Here is a 24,013-nt window from a genome sequence, read left to right as displayed (position 1 = left end):
GTTGTAAATCAAATCTGGTCTTCTACAAAAGCAGCATGGACTTGTTAAGTGCTGAGACACCTGTCCAGCCTCTCATGTAAAAATTTTGATGCTCTAAACTTCAGGATTTAAAAATAGTAATAGAGAGCCGGTCGGTCAGTGGTGCACGCCTTTAATCCCAGCACTGGGGAGGCAGAGCCAGGCAGATCCATTTGGGAGGCAGAGGCAGGTGGATCTCTGTGAGTTAAAGGCCAGCCTGGTCTACAAAGCAAGTTCCAGGACAGCCAAAGCTGTTACACTGAGAAACCCTGTCTCAAAAATAAACAAAACAAATAAAAAACAAAAACAACCACTGGACCAGCAGATCTCTTAGTAGGTACAAGCAAGTGCTTGCTGGTAAGCCTAACAACCTGAGTTTGATCCCTGGGACCTACCTGGTGGAAGAGAGAACTAATTCCTGAAAGTTGTCCTCTGCCCCATACATACTCCCTGAGGAAAACATGTCACTCCCCAAACTGCAATTAAGAAAGAAAGAAAGAAAGAAAGAAAGAAAGAAAGAAAGAAAGAAAGAAAGAAAGAAAGAAAGAAAGAAGAAAGAAGGAAGGAAGGAAGGAAAAAGAAAGAAAGAAAGAAAGAAAGAAAGAAAGAAAGAAAGAAAGAAAGAAAGAAAGAGAAAGAAAGAAAAAAGCAAATCCCAAACTGTTAAGAGCCAGTGTGAGATGGCTTAGTGGGTAAAGGCACTTGCTGAGTAAGTCTAGAGACTGGAGTCAGGTCATGGGGCCCAAGTAGAGGTAGGAGAAAACTGACTCCATAAACTTCTCTGAACTCCATATACGACATTTGTTTCCCACTAATACTAAAAAAATAAAGAGTAAAAAAGCTATAATTTGAAATGGTCCCGCCAAGCTCATGTGTTAGGAACACTTTAAAAACAAGATTTATCTATTTACATACATAAATATAATTTTTGGAGACAGGATTTGTCTGTGTAGCTCTGGTTGTCCTGGAACTCAGAGACCCACCTTCTTCCGCCTTTCAAGTGCCGGGATTAAAGGTGTGTACCACTACTGCCCAGCACAAGATTTATTTTTATGTATATGCATGTATGTTAAGTGTATGTATGTGTATGTCTATATATCTATATATATGCATGCATGCCTGTGTTTAGGTGTCTGCAGAGGCCAAAACAGGGGTGGGGTGGGGGGTGAGGGGGTGGGGTGTCAGATTCCTGAAGTTTACAGATGGTGCTGAGCCTTCCAGCATGGGTGCTGGGAACTACTTAAGCCATCTCCCCAGCTGCCCTTGTGATAGAAACATAACCTCCATTGTAATAGTTTTGAGAAGTGTAGTCTAGTAAGAGCTCCTGTCTCATGAACGTATCACTGTTCCCATTGAAAAAGTGGACTAATCATGATGGATAGAGTAGGTGTAAAGGAGAGACTGTTCCTTTCTTGATATAGCAAGAAGGTCCTTGTAGCTGTTGGAATCCTAATGTTGGAACATGAAGCAAATAAAGTTCTACTGTTTATAAATCATGCAAACTCAGATACACTGTAATATCAGTAGAGAACACATTTAAACAAGAACTTTCAGATTCTAAAACACTATTATTTAAAATGCTAAACTGCATAATACAGTGTAAATGCATTTCATAAAAGGTAGTTTACTAGAATTAGGATTGTCTGAGAGAATTACAAAGAAATTGAGTTTATTCACACTATCTTGGGGGTCTTGGGCAAAGTAAATACATAAAGGATGTCCGAACAAAGTAGACAGTGGAGGTTAGTGCAAGGCAGACTGCTAAAGAGTAACTTGTAACTATAGGAGGACACTATGATGACCGCCATATAGTCTAAGCTTAATAATGGGGGGAAAAAATCACAGTTGAGCCAAGTAAATAAAGACTTTTCCCTTTAAGGGTATTTAAAAAAAATTTTTAAGATTCATTTTTTAAAATTTCGTGTTTTGCCTTTATGTGTTATCTGTGCACCACGTGCATGCAGTACCCAGCAGGGGTGTTGGATCCCCTGGAACCAGAGTTACAGACAGTTAGTTGTGAGCCACCATGTGGGTGCTTGAAATTGAATCTGGGTTCTTTGGAAGAGTGAGTTCTCTTGGAAAAACTGAGTCATCTCTTCAGCCCCAAGGTTGTTTTTTTCCTTTGAGAAATGATTTGCTATGCTGCCCAGGCTGGCCTCAATTTTGTGGTTGTAAGTGATATTCTTGCCCTAGCTTTGAAAGTAGTTGTGACTATAGGTTATCTATCACACACTAAGCTAAGAGTACCCTCTGTGTGAGGAAGGGGATATATAGGAGATATCTCATAGACAATACATCATGGTCTGAACTGCCAGCCTAATTATAACTTCCAGCTTCTATTTTTATGTGTTTGAGATAAGTCTTTCTATTACGTAGCTCTGGCTGTCATGGAACTTGCTGTGTAGGCCAGGTTGGCTTCAAATTCAGTGTCACCTACCTCTGCCTCCTAAGTGCTGGGATTAAAAGCATGCTCTACTACCCCCAGCATTTATTTATTTATTTTATTTATGAGTGCTCTATCTGCATATACACCTTTATGCCAGAAAAGGGCATCAGATCTTACTACAGTTGGTTGTGAGCCACAATGTGGTTGCTGGGAATTGAACTCAGGCAGGACCTTTGGAAGAGCAGCCAGTGCTCTTAACCTCTGAGCCATCTCTCCAGCCCCTACTTTATTAAATTATGTGTCTACATGTGTCTGTGCACACGTGAACACAGATGCCCACAGGGTCCAGGAGAGGGCTTGGATGCCCTGGAGCTCCAGTTATGGCTGTTTGAGTTGCCTGATGTGGGTGCTGGGAATCAAACTTGAGTCTTGCAAGAGCAATAAGCATTCTGTTTTTGTTTTTTTTTTTTTAAAATTTATTTATTTATTATGTATACAGCATGTATGACTGCAGGCCAGAAGAGGGCACCAGATCTCATTACAGATGGTTGTGAGCCACCATGTGGGTGCTGGGGATTGATCTCAGGACCTCTGGGAGAGCAGTCAGTGCTCTTAACCTTTGAGCCATCTCTCCAGCCCCGCAATAAGCATTCTTTAATTTATTTTTACTTATTTATTTATTTTTGAGAAAGGGTTTCTAACTAGCTCTGGCTGTCCTGGAACTCAGAAATTGGTCTGCCTCTCTCCCTCCCTAGACATTAAAGGTGTGTGTCACAACATGCACTCTTAACCACTTGGCCATCTCTCCAAACCAACTTCCAGCTTCTACAAAAACTTAGCAGAGAGCTGGAGGGATAGCTCAGTGGTTAATACTTGCTGCTTCTCCAGAAGACCCACATTTGGTTCCCAGCATCAATTATCAGGTGGTTACAACTTCCTGTAACTTAAACGAATACACACACACACACACACACACACACACACACACACACACACAGAGAGGAAGGTATGACATTGCATGCCTGTAAGGCAAGAGAACTGAGAATTTGAGAAAAGTGTAGGCTACATAGTGAGATCATATTTCAAAAGAACAACAAGAGTGTCTGGAGAGATGGCTCAGAGGTTAAGAGTACTGACTGCTCTCCCAGAGGCCCTGATTTCAATTCCCAGCAACCACATGGTAGCTCACAACCATCTATAATAAGGTCTGATGCCCTCTCCTGTTGTTCAGGCAAACATACAGACAGAACACTGTTTACCTAACAAATTAAAAAAAAAAAAAGTTAAATAAATTTGAAAAAAAAAAAGAAAAGAACAAGAAGCTTTAAATTAGCCTGCATGGTGCCTGCGTGCTCAGTGACCTTTCCCTGTCTAGTGGATTCTGTTGTGGCCTGTGGCCTTGGTCTTGCTGAGATGCTTCAAAGCCTTATTAAGAATGTCTGGGTCCCCATGAAACCCTACTATACCCAGGTTTACCAGGAAATTTGGATGGGAATGGGGTTAATGACCTTCATCGTTTATAAAATCAGGAGTGCTGATAAAAGAAGTAAAGCTTTGAAAGGCTCTATCCTGCACCTGCCCACGGCCATCATTAACTGCTCCCTGAGTCCACTCACGATGAATACTGTCGGCTAAACTGAAGCAAGCTGTGTTAGATGGGAACACGGAACATCGCTGTACACTTACCTAAGTACCATTTACAATGTGGCATTAATAAATGCATGTGAGCAGCATGGGAAAAAAAAAAAGTCCATGCCTTTAATCCCAGCACTCAGGAGGCAGAGGCAGGGAGATCTCTCTGATCTACAGAGTGATTTCCAGGTTCAGTCAAAGCCACACAGAGAAACCTTGTCTCAAACTCAATATAACAAAAAACAAAAACAAATAAATAACCCCCCTCTCCTCAAAGAGCAAGAAATAAGAGTGAAATGGTTAGGTAAAGCTCTATTCAAGGGGCTGGAGAGATGGTCCAGCAATTAAGAGTACTTGTTGCTCCACAGAGGACCTGAGTTTAGTTCCCAGCACCCCCATGGTGGCTCATGGCCACCTATAACCCCAGTTTTGACTTCCCTGGTTACCAAGTATATACATGGTTCACATACACAAATTCAGGCAAAGCATCCACACAAATCTTTTTTAAAAAGTTATCTATTCAAGGAAAGAGTGCTATAGTTTTGCAAGAGGTAAATCTACCCAGGCCTAGAGGAAGTCTAGGGCTACCTGGACTCCTTAGTGGTGATGACAGAAGACAGCTGATTGGCTGCTAGCCAGGCCCAGGCTTCTGCTTGTGCTGCTTCTCCTCCAAACTGCAACTTAATGCACCTGCAATGAGAACGGCCCCACAGCAGTAAGCAAATGTTCCAGTGCCACTTAAGTGTGCTACCACATCCGGCAGAGAAGACAATTTAGCTCTGGCCTCACTGAATTCATTACTAGTGTACTGGCTTCCCTTCCCCTAAAAGCCATACAGCTGGATGACCCATACTCCTATCCGTTGTCAACAGACAATCTGTACACCTTTAATTCCAGTACTTGGGAGAGAGAGGCAGGTGGAACTCAGATTTGAGGCCAGCTTTGGCTACACAGACCCCGTCTCCAAATTAAAAATTAGAAGGTTTCATCAAAAAAAATTATTTTATATATATGTGTTTTTTGCCTCATGTATGTCTGTATGCCATCTGCATCCTGGTACCCGTGAAGGCCAAGCAGCTAGTGCTCTTAGCCACTGAGCTCTCTCTCCAGCTCCCCAAATTAGAATGTTTTACAAAGCGAGTTACCAATAGCTATAACTTCAATAAAAAGTTGTCTGTAAAACCAGCACTTAAAAGGCTGGAGTATCATGACTTTTAGGCCAGCCTGGGCTATCTGGAGAGAAACCCTGTTTCAAAAACCAAGTGCTAGGAGCAGAACTTAGGAAGGCCTCTGCTCAGGCCAGGCCAGTCTATCCCTGCGCTGAACTTCCAGCTCACATTAGCTTTTAGGGACAGTTGAGTGGCCGAGTGGCTGACGTGCTTGCTATGCAAGTGCAGGACACAAGTTTGATTCCCGGCAGCCAAATAAAAGGCTGGCATGGTAGCATGCCAGTAGCCCCAGTGTCGGGGAGGTAGAAACAAGAGCACTCCTAGCCTAATGGGCAAACTCCAGGCCCTGGTAAGAGATCCTGTCTCAAAACCAAGGTGGACAGCTTCTGAAGAACAACATCCCAGGTTGTCTTCTGGCACACGTACATGCGCGAGAAAGAGGAGAATCAAGTAAGAAACAATTTTCAAAAATGACTACAAGGGTCAAAGGGGGCCCCAAGGGACCAAAAAGAACACATGCCTCATCTAGAATGAACACCATTATGATCTAATTCAGAGTGTCTTCTCAAGAAAGCTCAAAATCAAGATTTTTGGTTTGTTTTTGAGAGATGGTCTTATATAGCCGAGGCTGGCCTTGAACCTGATTCTCTTGCCTTTACCTCTCCACCACTCCTGATAAAGATCATTTTTAAAATAAAATTTTTAAGCTATCAACTTAAAAAATTCTTGCATAAATCAAACAGAGCACCTCTTTATAATGGTTTAGCAGCTTCTGATTACTGTATCACACTAAATAAGCCAGAATCTCTGATTAGAAAATTAGGCTTTTTGTTACTGTTTTTCTTTTTCTTTTAGTTTTGAGACAGAGTTTCTCTGTGTAGTTTTGGAGCCTTTCCTGGAACTCACTCTGTAGACCAGGCTGGCCTTGAACTCACAAAGATCTGCCTGTCTCTGCCTCTTGAGTGCAGGGATTAAAGGCGTGTGCCACCACCACCCGGGTGAAAATTAAGGCTATTAAAAGGTAATTTTTACTTACTTAAAAGCAAGCCCCTCAAAGACTGGTGTTAAGGGAAGCTTAAAAGTCTGACAGAGTGATATGGCAGTGTCAAAGAGGCCAGCCTGAACCAAGAGAGTGACCATCTCCTTGGCTGATGAACTCCCTGTGGAAATGGAATATGGATAGTTAGTGAGTGCACTGAAGGGCATAGACAAATGAGACCAAAAGCTTTGATTGTTGACAAAGATCCCAGCAACACTCCTGCCTTAGGCCTCCCTACCACATGACCCCACCGCCTGGTCCTGGGTCATTGTGCCAGTTGGTTGGAAGTTAACTTCCTACCTGCAATGGCAATTGCTGATGGATCATGCCGAGCCAACGTGAGGCGAATTCGAGCTAAAGAACATTCTTTTTCCAGATCTTCCAGTTCCAGAATTTCAATTTGCCGATTGTCTAGAAACCAAATAAATTTCATTACCCAAAGTATAAGGAAGTGTTTATTACATGAACTTGTTAATTTTGAGTGGACATTAAATCATTTCACTTTTGGGGGGACGAGACTGGGACAAGGTTTCTCAGTTTAATTTTCCAAGGCATAGAGGAAGAAATGAAGAAAACAGAGGATTCAGTAAAAATTAAGCAATGTCCCTTTCTTTATATACACAGCTGAGTCAAACCAAATGATTATAAATAAAACTTGCAGTAGGGGAGTGCTTAGTGTTTCAAAAAGGTAATTTTACTTAGCTATTACAACCACCTAAGCGAGAGAGGCAGGATTGAATTTGGAGTCCAAGCTCTTTGTGAAAAGCCATGATCCATTTATAAAGGACCCTGACAAAGATGTTTGGTACTGAGTTAACTTAAACACAATAATCAATATAAACACTTTTACTTTCTACCTTTTTTTGAGACAGATCTGATCACGTAGCCTTGCCAGGCCTAGAACTTGTTATGTAGACCAGGTCGCCTTCAAACCCAATGGTACACCTGCCTCTGAGTGCTGGGATTAAAGGCTCGTGTCACCATACCTGACTCTACCTTATTTTATGAGACTATGTCTTTCACTGAACCTGGAGATCCCCAAATAGGCAGACTAGCAGGCCAGTGAGTGTCTCTTCTTCAGAGCTAGGTTACAGGCGCACACCATATGCCTGGCTTTTTATGTGGATACAGGGGATCTGAACTCAGGCCATCATGCCTGCACAACAGACACTTTATCCACTGAGCTATTTCCTAAATCCAAAGAACCCCCCCCTTTTGTGTGTGTGTGTGTGTGTGTGTGTTTTTCAAAACAGGGTTTCTCTGGCCTTGGCTGTCCTGGAACTCACTCTATAGACCAGGCTGTCCTCAAACTCATAGAGCTCTGCCTGCCTCTGTCTCCCTAGTTCTGGGATTAAAGGTGTGTGCCACCACTAGGTTAGGCCACAGAGATTCCCAAAGAAACACTTAAGTCATTTTCATTTCTTATGTGACACTATGGTATTTTCAAAGGCCTCTAAAGACAACTTTTGGCAGATTGGAAAGTTGAAACTAAACCAAAATAAGATAATTTTACCATATGTACCGACTATATGTCATATTTACAGTATCATATCTAAGTAATGTTACCATCTGTCTATATTACATATAGTTACTATGACACAGACCCCACAATCCATGTTTCCTCAACTATAACAATAGCTACTGTCCAAAGAGGAGAAGCTCATGACTCACTTGGGGCAACTGTGCACTCGCCATCGTGATTCCTCTTAGGAGATGCTCCAGGGCGATCGGACTGAAAGACAAAAACCAGTGACTTAACTGTGAAAGATACTTTTTTTTTAAAGACACGGTCTCTCTGTGTAGCCTTGGCTGTCCTGGAATTCGCTTAGTAGACCAGACTGGCCTCTAATTCACAAAGATCCACCTGCCTCTATCTCCTGGGATTAAAATGTTGTACCACTGCCTGGCTAAAAGACAGTATTTTATTTTTATCGTATTAACTGTTAGAGCATTCATGCTTAAATTTTCAATAGAATTTTATTTTTTTTTTAATTTTTTGAGGGTCTCACTATGTAGCTTAGGCTGTCCTGGAAGCCTCAAAGTCACAGAGTCTACCATCACACCTGGTAACTATTTTTATTTCAGTGGCATAATTCTTCTTACAGGGGTACTGTACCCATCACATAACAACATGGAGCTGTTTATCAAGAGGACTCATTTATCTACATGTTATTTAGACCAAGGTCATAGATTTGATCTGTAGATAAATCATATGCTTTTCACCGGATCCATAGTTCTACCACTTACTGGTAACCTTGGGCAATAGCCTAGTAACACTAAAAGCTATCAGCAGTGTGGTGGTGGTGGTGGTGGTGGTGGTGGTGGTGGTGGTGGTGGCACACGCCTTTGATCCTAGCACTTGGGAGGTAAAGGCAGGTGGATCTCTGTAAGTTCAAAGCCAGCCAGGTCTACAGAGCAAGTTCCAGGACAGCCAAGGCTACACAGAGAAACTCTGTCTAGAAACTCTACCCCCCCAACACTGCAAAAAAAAAAAACAAACAAAAAAAAAAACAAAACAAAAAACTATGAGCAGGATATTAATAAACACGACTGAATTTATTAAGCACTTTTTTTTGAGACAGGGTCTCATGTAGACCAGGCTGGCCTTAAATTCACTACGTGGCTGAGCCTCACTGTCTTCACTTCCTGCATGCTGGGATTATAGGTCTGTCCTCAGCAGACATTTTAAATGAGATAAGAGCTGAAAGGGAGAAACAACAACAACAACAACAACTAATGATCCAAAAGTCCTCCGAAGAAAAGTTTTCATACCACTGCCCCAGAGGCTGGCTGTACGATCCACGCATACTCAGGACGAATAAGGCGTAAACAGTTAATAGCAGCCAGGTAACAGTTGCCTTGCTTCTCAAGTCCCCGGAGAGTTCGAACCTCTCTGCCAAGACGCATACCATATTCAAACATCACTGTACCAGCTATGAGACAAGAGTAAATTAGACAAAAATGTTTCTTTACAGATACAAAAAGAATCTGTTACGTAAGAGACACTAAAACTTAAGGCAACATTGAGTCTAACTTAAAGCCACACACAAAAACTGTTGGGGAAACCATGGAGAACAACCCTTGTGGCACCTTTTCAGGGAATGTAAAAAGTACAGTAGCTATGAGTCCTGGTTGGCCTTGAGTTCACTTTGTAGCTAAAGATGATTTTGGTTCTTTTTTTTTTTTTTTTTTTTTTTTTCCGGTTTTTCGAGACAGGATTTCTCTGTGTAGCTTTGCGCCTTTCCTGGAACTCACTTGGTAGACCAGGCTGGCCTCGAACTCACAGAGATCCGCCTGGCTCTGCCTCCCAAGTGCTGGGATTAAAGGCGTGCGCCACTACCGCCTGGCTTTGATTTTGGTTCTTAATCTTGCATTTAAGTCCCCATTGATAGATTACAGGCAAGTACCACCATGTCTGGCTGGTTATTTGTGTGTGTATGCTTGTGTGTATGTGACGGCCAGAGGACAAGCTTGGGTGGTGTTCCTCAGGGGCCATCTACTTTGTTTTGAGACAGGACCTCTCTCACTGGTCTGGAGCTCTCCAGTGGGCTAGGCTAGCTGAGCATGGAGCCCATGGAATTCCATCTGTCTCTACTCTAGACGTGTGCTAGGATGGCAAGAGAACACAAGACCATGCCCAGCTTTTTAGGTCCTCTGCCCGCTCACCAAGTGCTCTACTGGCTGTGCTCTCTCCCTCTCCCCCATTTCTGGATTTTGGAAAGCAAGACCTTGAAGAGATTATACCGAAGCATTATTCACAATGGCCAGAAGTGATTCATGTACCCACTGATGGACAGAAAAACAAAACATGATATACTGATACATCCATAACATCTTTTGGGGGTCGTGTAGTGGTGCTGGTTGTAGTGGGTAGCTGTTCCAGCTTTGACCGTGAAGCACCACCCCGTGTGAGGCAGCAGGTAACAACATCTGCCTATGACCTGGAAGTACCTGCCCCTAGGCATAGCCGCTGGGGACCCTTAAGACCTGGAATGCACATAAGCTGCTCACTCTTGGCTCCCTCGTGGCTTGGATGCTGAGATCTTGGACCAGGCACATCAGCACAGGACACAGCTCAGCTTTCCTGGACCTTATGATAAATCTCCCAAGGTTGTGAGATTCCTTTATTCATTAAATAGACTTTGTGGATTTCTCCCATTAGCTGGCAATCAAACCCAGAGCCTCCATACATGCTAAGTTTTCTACCACTGAATCATGTAATTCAATCTTAAAAGGGGAAAAAAGAGAATGTCCATAGTCATCTGTAATATTTATATATTAAGAGTTATGACATCTGTAACTTACTCTTTTTTAAAAAAAATTTATTTAACTTTATTTTATGTGTGTTGGTATGAAGGTGTCAGATCCCCTGGAACTGGAGTTAGAGACAGTAATGAGCTGCCATGTGGGTGCTGGGAATTGAACCCGGGTCCTCTGGGAGAGCAGCCAGTGCTCTAACTGCTGAGCCTTTTCTCTAGCCCCTGTAACTTACTCTTCACACGATCAGCAAATAGAAGTGGTCTCTGGGAATCAAAATCAGGTCACCAGGCAGCAAGCACCTTTACCTGCCGAGTCATCTTGCTGGCCGCAAATCAGATTACTAAGATATCATTTGGTAACTTCTTTAGTCATTTTTTCACTTCAGTTTTGAGGACTGAGCCTAGGGCCTTAAACATGCTAGGCAAATGATCTGCCTCTGAACTATATCCTCAGATCTGCTCTAAAATTATTATGTGAGACAGGATCTCACTATGTAGACCAGGCTGGCCCCTACTGGGATTAAACGTATGCGCCACCACACCCAGCCATATCAAATTATTTTTAAGTCATTCATTTTTCTTGTCTTATTGAATTTTAGCTCTATTCTAGCCCCTCCCCCTACACTCTACAACCCTATTTTTAGACCCGGTCTTATGTAGCAGTGGTCCAAGAATGACCTAGAACTTTTGATCTTCCTGCCTCTAACTTCCAGGTGCTAGGATTAGAGGTGTGGTGTGTACCACCATTCCCCCTTTGTGTGGTGCTGATCAATAAACCAGAGCTTGCTGCATGCTAGGCAAACAATCAACTGAGCTATATCCTAGTCCTACATCTCTGATAGGTTTTTATTAAGCGGACTTTAAAACACAGGCTATCCATGAACTCACTGTCCCCCTGCCTCAGCCTTCCAAGTGCTGGGATTAAAGGTATATACTACAATGCCTGCTCATTTGATAACTTCTTTTTTTTTTAAATTTAATTTAATTAATTTTTTTTTTTGAGACAGGGTTTCACTATGTATCCTTGGCTGGCCTGAAGCTCTTTATGTAGGCCATGAATGTCTCCAACTCATAGAGATCCACCTGCTTCTGCATCCTGAGTTTTGGAATGAAAGTGGCTCATTTAATTATTTTTTAATTTATTTTTTTTTCGACAGGGTTTCTCTGTATAGCCTTGGCTGTCCTGGAACTCAATCTGTAGTCCAAGTTGGCCTCGAACTCACAGTGATCCTCCTGTCTCTGCCTCCTATTGCTGGGACTAAAGGTGTACACCACCACCGGCCAGCTTTCATTTAATTACTTCTGAATGTCAAATTGTCACCTCTTTTTAAAGAATTGCATAATACTGAAGGGAAATGACAATTCAACCACTGATAATAGAGAAGGCTATCTATTATATTCAGATGACTTAAGTACATTTAAGCAGTTAGGATTTTACTCTAAGAAACAAAATTAAAGAGGGAGGCAGCCAAGTCTGAAAGAGCACAGAGTTCAACACTGAGGAGCACAAAGTGCTTCTAGTTTGAGAAAGCCAATGTTCCCCTCACAATCAGGAAGAAAAATGCCGAGTAACAGCTCACTGGAAATCACTTGAAAAAGTCTCAGAATGGGAGCCTACACCCACACACATACACCCACCCACACACCTACATACACACATATACAGTTAATTTTTTTGACATGATTTTTTTTAAGTTTATTTTTATTATGTGCATTGGTGTTTTGACTACATGTATGTTTGTGTGAGTGTGTCAGATCTTAGAGTTACAAACAGTTGTGAGCTGCCATGTGGGTGCTGGGAATTGAACCCAGGTCCTCTGGTGGAGCAGTCGGCACTCTGAACCTGTGCTGTCTCTCCAGCCCTATTTTTTCAATGTCATTAGACAAATATATATGTGACTAGACAATCATCAAAAGGTTGAAACTAATCTTCTACTTAAATATAATTAAAACACATGTCCAATACACAATGTTTTTGGAACTATGACTAAACTCATAAAGTTGCTTTCAACACCAAGCTTCTAGTTCAGTTGCTCACCTTTTCGGTAATTGTGGCGGTAGATGTGAAAAGCATAGAGAAGTTCGTAGTAATTGTGAGTCATAAGGTCTACAGCTCTAGCACGTGATTCAATTATTCCTACAACCTAACAAAAGATGAGAAATCAGATGTTGGAGTTAGTAGCAATCACGGCAGCCAGACTGGTTACTTGACAGAAGTGGACAACTTAGTTACCTCATTATGCAGATTCACATAGGGAAACTCTACAAGATCCTGCAGCTGGGAGCGTTCACAAAGAACTACCACCAGCTGTCGCAAACAGTCTAACTGCCTACAGGGAGAGAAGGAGATGAGGGTAACTGTCTTATGAGTTAAACAGGGCCGGCAACTGTCTTCTCTAAAATGACGAGGAGATTACCTGCTCGAATCAGGAATTTGGGTTAAGGCCTCATATGCTTGGCTATTGTGACCCAAGTCCAAATGATGTTTGAAAATGCACGTTCTTAAAGTAGCCTGAATCGAATATCAAAAGAGAGCATTAGGAATTAAGATACCATATCCATAACAAGTATTGAGGAAAACAGTCGAATTGAGTTAGTTTTACCTGACTTCTCCAGTCATCACCAGCTTCAGTAATTGCTGAGGTGGCCAGCTGAATAACCAGTTCAGGCAATCCAACAACATCCAGGAGACGTAGAACCTACCAAGTAGACATTTCTGTTAAAATTCCAGTGACTGGGGGCTGGAGAGATGGCTCTGCAGGTGCAAGGATGTTCAGCTCTTGCAGTGTACTGGTGTGCAATTCCCAGCACCCACACCAGGCAGCACTCGTCTGCCTGTAACCTTAGCTCTGGGGAGATCCGAAGTCTCCCTGGGCACTGGCATTCACATGCACACACATACAGATTAAAGAAAAATTCATCTGACAGTAGAACGCCAATGGTTCTACGGTACTCAGAAAAGATAGTTAGGCAAGATCATGGTGAAATCAAAGTCTCTGAAGGGAAATGAAGTGTTGCTCAGTTCTTTGCATAGACAGCATGTTTGAGGAGCTGGTCAGTTAACTAGCACCACAGACAGGTGAGGTGTCACGATGGACAGAATAATTCGGATAACGTTTAAGATTTTCCAGCTGAGCTGGGCATTAGAGTGCATGTCTATCATCCCAGGTTTGGGATGTGAAGGTAAGAAGAGCTACACAGTGAGTTCAGCCAGCCTGGGCTACAGGAGATGCTGCATCAAAAACCAGCCAGCCAGCCAGCCAACCTGCCCAACCACAGCTCAGTGTCAAATCCTTCCGTTTTACTAGAAAATGCTACTACAACAATGAGTGGCCCCAGTTACAGACGAATTCTGTTTGCTAGTGTCAGGTTGAAACAGACAGGTGAAGTTTAAAAGATACTTTAAACATTCTCTACAGAACATTGTTAAGAATCACTATTAATGAGGGCTTTGGTTGTCTTATTTATTTATTTATTTATTTATTTATTTATTTATTTATTTATTTATTTATTTAATTTATAGACAGGGCCTTATTATATTGCCAGATTGAATGGAACTCCTGAATTCAAGTAATCCTCATATCTTAGCCTCCCAAGTACTGAGACCACAGGCACGACAAACATTTGTTCTTTCCCTATTGACAGATATGATGAATAATGAAAAGTTGCCAAAGACATGGAAACGTCTATGTCCTTACATTTGCACCCAGTAAGCTCAGAGTACAAAAATTACTCTGATTACCGAAGGCCTCTATGGTGTTCTCATAGCAAATGGATAAAGACTTTACAGATTGCCAGTAAATAACCTGTCCAAGTTTACTCAGTCTTGGAACCCAAATCTCCACACTGAGACTATAGGCTTTACCACTACAGTTTCCAAGGTATTTTGATAACAAGGTAACATTTCTTCATCTATCCCCTTGATCTGCTTCACTTCTATCAAATATTTAGTAACATCACTCAGTATATACACATAACATTATTATATAAATATACGATATATATGCACTATATAGCAACATATATGTATGTCTAGTCTCTTTCCCACTCGAGAATCAAGGAAGTGACTTTGGAAGAATAAGTACAATCTTACTACAGATTGATCATCCCTAAACTAAAAATCTGAAATCCAAAATATCCAAATTCAAAACTTTCATCCCCCCCCCACTCTTAAACTTTTTATTGCTTCTTTGGGATTTCACATCCTGCATGCTAATCCCATTCATTTCCCTATCCCTTAGGCTATCCACTCTATGCCCTTGCCACCTGCCCTCCAAAATAAAATAAAATTTAAAAGAAAAAAATCTTCTCATGGCAGCTGCAGTGTGACACAGCGAGTCACGCAGTCCACCCTTTAGTTCATACATCTTTGCTTCAAGTGCTCACTGCAGTGAGTCGTTGGTCTGATTCAAGGCCTCTAGCTTCTGCTACACTGTTGATATTGGCCCCTCGCTGGGACTTCTCTTGGACATCCTGTTGTTGCCCTGTGTCATGGCGATACTGCAGCTTTGGATCTTCAGGACTGGCCCCTTCATGTGCTCTATCAGTTCATAGATGGGGTGGATGTGGAGTGGGCCAACTCATAGCCTTGGTTCTGGGCCTGGGTGGTAGCTGAGTTGGTCAGCCCGCCAGCTCTCCCTCATCCTCAGCACCAGGGTGAGCTCTCCAGCATGCCCTGGCTAGTTCACCCAAAGCAGCAGGCAGCAAGGGGCAGGGCCAGTTCTGCTCTCATGCCCTCAGGCTGGCTCACCTGTACCCACACCAGGGCCCGCTCTACTGTGTTGCACAGGCTTGGAACATGGCCCACTCTCCCAAGTGCTGCAGCTGGTGAGGGGCAGGACCAGCTCTCCCATTTGTCACAGCAGCATGCCCATCTCCCTTGCCCATGCCACCACATGGCAGATGAGGGTCAAAACTTTCTGAATGAGGATATGTCACTCTAAGTGGAAAACCCTACACATGATCTCATGGGAGAGTCTCATCCAGAACATAGCAGGCTGGGGAGATGGCCACTCACTGATAAAGCACTTGCTGTTCAAATATGAGGACCTGAAACTGGATCCCCAACACCTGTGTAAAAGGCAGGGAGGGCGTGGCAGTGTGTAACAGTAAGTCCAGGAGTGGGAGGCAGAGATAGGTGGATACTGGTGGGGGAAGGGGATTAATGGCCAGCCAATCAAGCCAAAATGCCTGGTTCTAGGTTCAGTGAGAGATCCTGCCTCAAAAATAAGATGGAGAGACTGGAGAGATAGTTCAGGGGTTAAGAGTGCTTCCTGCTCTTCTAGAATGCCAGTTTGGTTCCTAGCACTGTATAGCAGCTCAAAACCACTTGTAACTTCAGCTCCAGGGGAATAGACTCCTTTTTCTAGCCTTTAATAAGGGCACCCACACATGTGATAACTCTCACACGGACACAGACATACAAATAAAAACAAATCTCTATATTAAGAAAAGATGGCGGGCTGGAGAGATGGCTCAGCGGTTAAGAACATCTGGCTGCTCTTCCAGAGGTCCTGAGTTCAATTCCCAGCAACCACATGGTGGCTCACAACCATCTGTAATGGGATCTGGCACCCTCTTCTGGTCTTCAGGCACACATACAGACAGAACACTGTATACATAATAAAATTAAATCTTTAAAAAAAAAAAAAAGGAAAAAAAAAAGAAAGAAAAGATGGAGGTGGGACTGGAGAGATGGCTCTCCTGCAGAGGACCCGAGTTCGATTTTCAGCACCCACATGGTGGCTCACAACCATCCATAATTCCAGTTCCAGAGGATCCAATACCCTCTTTCTGAGCTCTGCAGGCACAAGGCACTCAGGACATGGTGTACCTAACATCCAGGCAAAACATCCACACACATGAAATAGATTTAAAAAAATTAAATAAAGTAAAATAAAGATGGAAAGACAGAGTGTGATACTGAAAAGATATATGAAATTGACCTTTGCCCTCCAGGGGTAAGCACACCTATACATATACCACACCTGTTACTTCTCTGAGTATTTTACTGCTTGGAAAATAATTTAAAATCTTTCATTAAATAAGTACATTTTTCAGTATATATTTATTATTGGAATGTATGTAGATAATGAATTTTCCACTTCTGTTTTTGCTTGAAAGTTCTAGGAACAATTAAATGCCAAGACCATGTATGTATTTCAGTTGCACTTCAGTACAGAGCGGTTTGAGAAGGGCCAGGACCACAACACTGTACCTTATCATAATATTGCAGTTTCGGAGTGGACACAATCTCCCCATCCTCTGAGCGGATCAAGCGATCTAAGAATTCTTCTTTGCCCACTTCAGATGCTGCCTGACAGAAACACTCCAGAGCCTGAAGAGATAAAGAATAAAATACAAAGTGACTTACAAGAGATCGTTCAAAGGTTGAGCACAGTGGGACACATTTCTAACCTCAATAGCCTTGAGGCAGAGACAAGAAGATCTTTGAGTGTGAAGCCAGTTTGGGCTACATAGTGAGACCCTGTTTCAACAAACAAAAAGTTTATTCCAATTCTAGTTGCTATAAATCAGGGTGCATGTACTAGAAAAAGATAAAATAGAAACAAAACTGCTTAAGAAAGTCTATACTACATTCACATTTTCTGTCAAATCTAAATGTTCTTTGTTTATCTGTTTTGGTTTTTTGAGACAGGGTCTCTAAATGAAGCCCTACCTGTATTGGAACTCATTATGTAGACCAGGCTGGTCTCAAACTCAGAGATTGGCCTACCTGGGCCTCGCAGGTACTGGGATTAAAGGTATGTATTACCATGCCTGGTTGCCAATACTAAAATTTGAGGAATCCTTTACTATTTTTCTTAAAATTTTCTCATTTAGAAAAAAGAATTTGGGGGCTGGAGAGATGTCTCAGTGGTTTAGAGCACTGACTGCTTTCCCAGAGGACCTGGGTTCAATTCCCAGCACCTACATGACATCTCACAACTATCTGTAATTCCAGTTATAGGGGACCTGACACCATCACAAAGATAAAACACCAATGCACGTAAAATAAATATAAATAAATCATCAAAGAAAAAGAAGAAAAGAAAAAAGTTGGGGGGGGGGTCATCAGAAGTAAGCCAGCTCTATCCATACCTTGATCTTACACTTTGAGGGAATAAATATTATTTAATTGACAAAGGTGGAGTTGGTCCATAGATATAGCTCAGTGGAAGTGGACTTGTCTAGCATGTCAGGCTCTGGATTTAATCGCTAGTATCTCAGACATACATGTAAACTTTAATAAGATGTCTATTTGGGTTTTTAAAAACTTTTTAAAAACTTTTTGTTTTTAATCTGATAAATTAGTAATAAGGCAACTACAACAGCATGTTACCAACTACGGAATGTGACTGGTAGGTACGATTGTTCACTAGGTCAATCTTTTTTTTTCTTAAACTTTATTATGTATGGATATTTTGCCTGCATGTATGTCAGGTCGTCTGTACTGGAGTTACACTTGGCTGTGGGCTGTGACATAGACTGGGAATTAAACCTAAATCCTGTGGAAGAACAGTCTGAGCTCTTCCCTGCTGAACCATCTACCAGCTCCAACTATGTGAACCTTTAAGTAAATGCATCACTAATTCCTAAAAACATCTGCCCTGGGACAGAGGGATTTTAATGTTTTCTTCTTACTTCCCTGTACTAATTAACCAATCCTGACATACATATGCTGTCCTTTACTGGTCAGTCTTCTTTAAACTTTTCTAGAAAATTCTGTGCCTACCATTTCCTATATCCTAGTTAGATGGAAGCCAGGTGTCTGCTTTGCATTGGTTTGCTCACCACTCAAATGGAGTTTACCTTCTGTACTTCTCCTGTAACCAGGTAACACCGTCCCAGCATAAAGCGACAAGATCCAACATTGACTTGACACCAGGGATGCAAGAGTTGAATATAATCCTAAAAGGCATAAAAGAACTTTCTGCTTAGAAAATAAGCACTACTTAAGAGCAGTCATTTCTAACTTCTTCAGAGGGAGAAGAGAATGTTCAGTATAAGGCTTTATTTCTGAAATACCCAGAGATTAAAAATGAGATTAAAAATGAATCCAGGCCGGGCAGTGGTGGTCACGCCTTTAATCCCAGCATTCGGGAGGCAGAGTCAGGTGGATCTCTGTGATGGCAGAACTTTTTCCTTTCTTTCTGTTTGCTTTTTGAGACAAGGTCTCTCACTTTGTAGCTCTGGATGGTCTGGAATTCACTATATAGTCCAGGCTGGCCTCAAACTCACAGAGATCTACCTGCCTCTGCCTCCCGAATGCTGGGATTAAAGGGGTATGTCACTAGGCTCTGCAGTAGAGATCTTTCTTAACATATTCAAGGTCCTGGGTTCAATGCCTGGGACTGCAGAGAAAGTGATGTGTGTGTGTGTGTGTGTGTGTGTGTGTGTGTGTGTGTGTGTGTGTGTGTAGAGAGGGAGAATGAGAATATGAATTTAGGCATCTTGGCATAATCAAGTTTAATTTTTGTAGCTCTTGCTGTCAGTGCCAATTAAAATATAGTTAACATTCACACAGATAAACAATCTAAGATGACTTTCTTTATAAAAATGGTAAGAAATATTCGGCAAAACTCACCTGCAATTGTACATACTGGCAATTTCCCATCAAACATTCTAGAAAGAGACAACCAGGATTGCTAGGCCATCTAGTTACCATATTAAGGAATTTCCCCTCCTTTGAGTGAAACTTAAAATATACATATTAATGGGTATCAAACTCAGAAGAGTCAATGAAATAGTTTAATTAAAAACAAAAGCAAGAAAAGCTCTAGGGCTGGAGGTATAGGAGCTATGTCTTCAAACACTGTCTAATACATGCTGCCTGGATTTGATCCCCAGCACTGAGAGAGAAAGAAAACTTCATTACACGGGCAGAATAAACACTTTAGAGACAATTTAGACAGACTGTCATCTGCCTTTCAAGCAAAAGGATACAAAAGCTGCAACAAGTAACTGGTAACCGCAGTAATCATTTCAGGCCAGTTCAATCCAGTTTGGCTCAAGGGGGCTTTTGGTTGACAGAAGAGATGAGATATAATATGTTTTCTTGCAACTTCTTGGAAGAATAACTCCATAATTGTCTGAGGACTAGACACTTAAAAAGAAAAGAAAACTTGTAATTGTAATATAAACCTTTAATCAAGATCATGTTAATTCATTTCATGCTAGCCACAATGATCATTTTAAAACACACATGCATCATGGGAACCATAAGTAGCAATATCAATAAGAGCAGTTTGCAAACTGTCTCATACTGTACAAAAGCAATGGAAAAGCCACTTAAATAATTTCATGGTCTCACTATACTTAAGCAATTTGTCTAGAAACCTTTCACAATATAGTCCCAAGATTCCACATTTAGCTCACACAAATCCTTCTCAACAGTACTAAAGCTGTTAAAATATTCTTAAATATTTTAACTTAAAATATTCTTGACTAAGTTTACAAAATCCACTTAGTAAATTTAGAACTTAGTAAAATTTTAAAATGATTTTGTTGAATAAATCACTGGAGTATCAAAACACAATGGACAATGTAAGAATATAAGCAATATAAGAAACACTAAAGGTGCCGGGCGGTGGTGGCGCACGCCTTTAATCCCAGCACTTGGGAGGCAGAGGCAGGTAGATCTCTGTGGGTTCGAGGCCAGCCTGGTCTACAGATTGAGATCCAGGAAAGGTGCAAAAGCTATACAGAGAACCACTGTTTCAAGAAACCAAAAAATAAATAAATAAATGGCATCCGGCATTAAAAAAAAAAAAAAAAAAAAAAAAAAAAGAGCAGACCCATCCCCGAGATCATAGCTGCTCCCTGAGACATAGACTCTGCCAGCTCTGATTGGACCAAGAGAGCCTTCATCCAGTAACTGATGGAAGCAGATGCAGAGTCCAGTCGAAGAGAGAGAAGAGGGATTCTATGAGCAAGGGGCATCAAGATCATGACGAGGAAACATACAGAAACAACCAAACCAAACTAGTGGGAACTCATGAACTATGGACCAGTAGCTGTGGAGCCTGCATGGGACTGGACTATGTAGCTTGGTCTGCTTAAGGGGCCCCCTGGCAGTGGGATCAGGATCTGTCTCTGGTGCATGTGCAGACTTTTTGGAGCCCGTTACCTATGGTGAGACACCTTACACAGCCTTAGTACAGGGGGAGGGGCTTGAACCTTCCTCAACTGAATGTATCAAGCTCTGCTGACTCCCCATGGAAGGCCTTTCCATGGAGGAGGAGGGAATGTGGAGTAGGTGGGGGAGAAGGCTGGTGGGTGGGGAGAGGGAAGAGAGGGGGATCTGTGGTTGGTATAGAAAATGTAGTCCAAAGGGGGGGGGGAACGATGACACTAAAGGCATCGGGTGGTGGTAATGCATGCCTTTAATCTTAGGGATGCAGAGGCAGGTGGATCTCTGCGAGTTCAGGCCAGAGCGAGTTCCAGGGCAGTCAGGGCTGTTACACAGAGAAACCCTGTGCCAAAAAACCAAAAACCATAAAAAAACCGAAACAAAAAAACCCAGAAACACTAAAGGCAAGAGTCTGATTCTCAGGAAGGTTTCTCTTGGTGGCCATCTATTATCTTCCTAATAGTGTTTATTTGTGCCATGTACAGCTACAACAGTCCTCATTTATGCCTGATCTGGGAGCACATCTTCACAGATGCCTTGCCATAACCACAGGTCTCAGGCCATAGGTTGCCATGGCACGAAAGCAAACCATTTCTACAACAAAGGTGACAAAAAAGCATTTTAATACACAATAAACCTCCAAATTAAAAGCAAATATATACATAGCTTATTCCTTACCCAATTTATTTGCCATTAAGGCACCAGAATCAGTTAATTCCAATACTGACAAATGTTGCAGATTAGATTCCCTATAAGAAAAGAGAAAACAGTCTAATAAATACTCTGTTAAGCATTATGTCTCTAACTTTATTTTACATTGTTGATTAAATTAATAAAGTGTATTGAAAAACTCCACAGAAAGCTTAAAAAAAAAAAGCAGGGAACAGGAATCAAGATTTAGATTGCTGTCTATCACATCATCCAAGGACTGTTCCAAGAGTCACTTGTGCACCAGAGCTCACTGACTAATGGCGGTATTAACTGTCACCTCGACAGACTCTAGAGTCATCTGGGAGGCAAGCACTCAGGCATACCAGTGAAGGATCATCTAGTACTGTGATCCTTAGAGAATGTCCGAGGGATTTTCTGGAGTGTGTCACTGATGTGGGAAGACCCATCTTCACTGTGTTGAGACCATCCCTAGGCAGGGAGTCCCAGACTCTGTATCGTGGAGAAAGGGGGCTGAGCACTAAGCATGCGTGTTCGCTGTGCTCTCTGCTTCCTGAGTTCAGCTGTAACCAGCTGCTTCAAGCTCCTGCAGCCATAGGGGCCTTCCTTTACCCTTGAACTGTGAGCTGCAGATGCCTTTGCCAGGGTATTTTATCACAGCAACAGGGAAAGGAGCAGAACACTGTCATCACTGGATTGTTCTTTCTTCTTTGCAAATACAGTTCAGTCTAATTTTAACAACCGTTTTGTGTATGGTTTAACTCTTCCTGCCTCATCTTATTTTGCCATCGATATGACTTGTCTCCACATTATACACAAACTTTAGTATATAAATGTATATACATTTAAGCTTATATATATATTAACATTACTTTCTGATAAGTTACCCTCAACCATTAAAAAATGGAGGACATAAAAGAGTTAATTATTTTTTAAATAAACATAATTCCTTTTAAGTTTTGTCTTTTGTATGAGGCTGTCTTGTCTCTGTATGTCGTGTTTGTACAGTGCCAATGGAGGTAAGACAGGGCACTGGACACCCTAGAATTGGAGTTATAGGCAGTTGTGAGCTGCCATGTGGGTGCTGGGCACTGAGCCCTCTGAAGAGTAGCTGATGCTCTTAACCACTGAGCCATCTCTTCAGCCCCAACTTCTGATTCTTAAAGGCCAATTGTTTCTGCACAACATGCTTAAAAAAGACCCCCAGTTCAATGCCCAGCACCCCAGCCAACAAGTCCCCCAACCTATTTTAAAAATACCTCTATTCTAAGACAATGAAACTCACAGTGTGTCAACTGGAACATCAGTTGCCAAGCACTGACTTGCCCACTTAATGAGATAGTAAGACAAGAGCAGGGGAGCTGTGCGATGCAGCAGGTCTTGCTGAGCCTGAAAGAGCTGACCAGCTCCCAAGATCACCTAGGGCAGAAAAGATGGTAAGCTGTTAGGATAGGTAATTACTCCTGAGGTTCAGAAGAGGTAAAATAAAGCAACACAGTTAAGGGAACAGTATTGTAAAGACAGTATACACACTAGTTGTTTTGTTTTGTTTTGTTTTTTTTCCCTGAGACAGGGTTTCTCTGTGTAACGGTCCTGGCTGTCCTAGAACTTACTTTACAGACCAGGTTGGCCTTGAACTCACTGAGATTTACCTGCCTCTGCCTCCTAAGTACTGGGATTAATGGTGTGTGCCACCACTAACTGGCTCACACACTACATTTTTGGGTAGCAAATGGCAAAGTATTTTGCTGAATAGTAACAGTCAAAACAAACAAATTAACCAAACAACAACAAACCAAAACAATTTATTTCTTTTTCTTTTGTTTTTTTGAGACAGGTCTTCTCTTCATAGCCTTGGCCATCTAGAAGTCATTATGTAGACCAGGCTGTCCTTGAACTCACAGAGATCTGCCTGCCTCTGCCTTCGAAGGGCTGGGATTAAAGATGTGCACCATCACACCTGGCTCAACCCAGTTCTGACTCAGGGAAGCTCACGGTGAAAAGAAACAAAGGAACAGAGAGATCTACGTCTCTCCTGCTGCCGCTGTAGTTCATGTTAAACAGGTCTGACCAATAGATGCAAATCTGTCAACGATACCCAGAGTCTTCAAAATGTGTACATCCTGTGACATCAACTCTATTCTCAGAACTCACTCTAGAGATAGCCAAAGATCTGGCAGGTGGCTGTAGTGGTCCATGCTGTTTCCCAGCAGCTGGGACATTGGGACAGGAGGAACAGTAGCTGAAGGTCAGCCTCAGCTACACGGTGAGTTTGAGGCTACATTAAGACTCCCTCCCAAAAGAAAAAAAACTGGCAACATTCTAGATAGCCAAGAATGGTTGAGTCAGTAAAAACTGTACTAGATAGCTACTAAAATACTAAGTAAAATATTCTGCTTTTATAAACAAAAATCAAAAAATTATTTACATAGCAAAGGAGCACACAGGACAACAAAATGCCTACTCTGTTTATTCCTGGGTATGTGGTTATAGATGACTATTTAGTAGCTCACATGGCTTTTATAAAGTTTCTATATGAACATCTATTGCTTTTCTGTTTATTGATAAAAGGCAAAGGAGCTGGGCGTGGTGGCACATGCTTCTAACTCCAGTAGTTCTATCTAAAAAAGTCAGTGAGTGAGGGCTCATCTAAGAAGAGTTTCCTACTTTGTGTTGGGGTTTTAAAATTAACTTCCTGAAGCAGGAGCG

The 24,013-nt window shown here is 41.9% G+C and overlaps 1 protein-coding gene and 1 pseudogene across 1 annotated transcript in view; one reads left to right on the top strand and one right to left on the bottom strand.

Annotated features, from left to right (window-relative positions):
• The window catches only part of Nup160 (nucleoporin 160), a 72,845-nt gene that overhangs the window by 8,513 nt on the left and 40,319 nt on the right, over positions 1 to 24,013 (bottom strand). The window contains exons 19-33 of the mRNA XM_059260850.1: positions 22,590 to 22,723; positions 21,314 to 21,384; positions 19,450 to 19,609; positions 19,091 to 19,160; positions 18,316 to 18,414; positions 16,721 to 16,840; positions 13,107 to 13,202; positions 12,921 to 13,015; positions 12,737 to 12,833; positions 12,542 to 12,647; positions 9,017 to 9,177; positions 7,916 to 7,976; positions 6,545 to 6,655; positions 6,242 to 6,365; positions 4,625 to 4,726 (exon numbers count right to left, since the gene is read on the bottom strand). Of these exons, the coding sequence (XP_059116833.1) occupies positions 4,625 to 4,726; positions 6,242 to 6,365; positions 6,545 to 6,655; positions 7,916 to 7,976; positions 9,017 to 9,177; positions 12,542 to 12,647; positions 12,737 to 12,833; positions 12,921 to 13,015; positions 13,107 to 13,202; positions 16,721 to 16,840; positions 18,316 to 18,414; positions 19,091 to 19,160; positions 19,450 to 19,609; positions 21,314 to 21,384; positions 22,590 to 22,723 (1,607 nt within the window). The remainder of the gene's footprint in view (positions 1 to 4,624; positions 4,727 to 6,241; positions 6,366 to 6,544; positions 6,656 to 7,915; positions 7,977 to 9,016; positions 9,178 to 12,541; positions 12,648 to 12,736; positions 12,834 to 12,920; positions 13,016 to 13,106; positions 13,203 to 16,720; positions 16,841 to 18,315; positions 18,415 to 19,090; positions 19,161 to 19,449; positions 19,610 to 21,313; positions 21,385 to 22,589; positions 22,724 to 24,013) is intronic.
• On the top strand, positions 3,744 to 4,122 carry LOC131909337 (ATP synthase subunit ATP5MJ, mitochondrial-like; annotated as a pseudogene).

The sequence above is a fragment of the Peromyscus eremicus genome, chromosome 4, assembly GCF_949786415.1.
Source record: "Peromyscus eremicus chromosome 4, PerEre_H2_v1, whole genome shotgun sequence".
Lineage (NCBI taxonomy): Eukaryota > Metazoa > Chordata > Mammalia > Rodentia > Cricetidae > Peromyscus > Peromyscus eremicus.
This window is presented reverse-complemented; position numbering and strand designations above follow the sequence as displayed.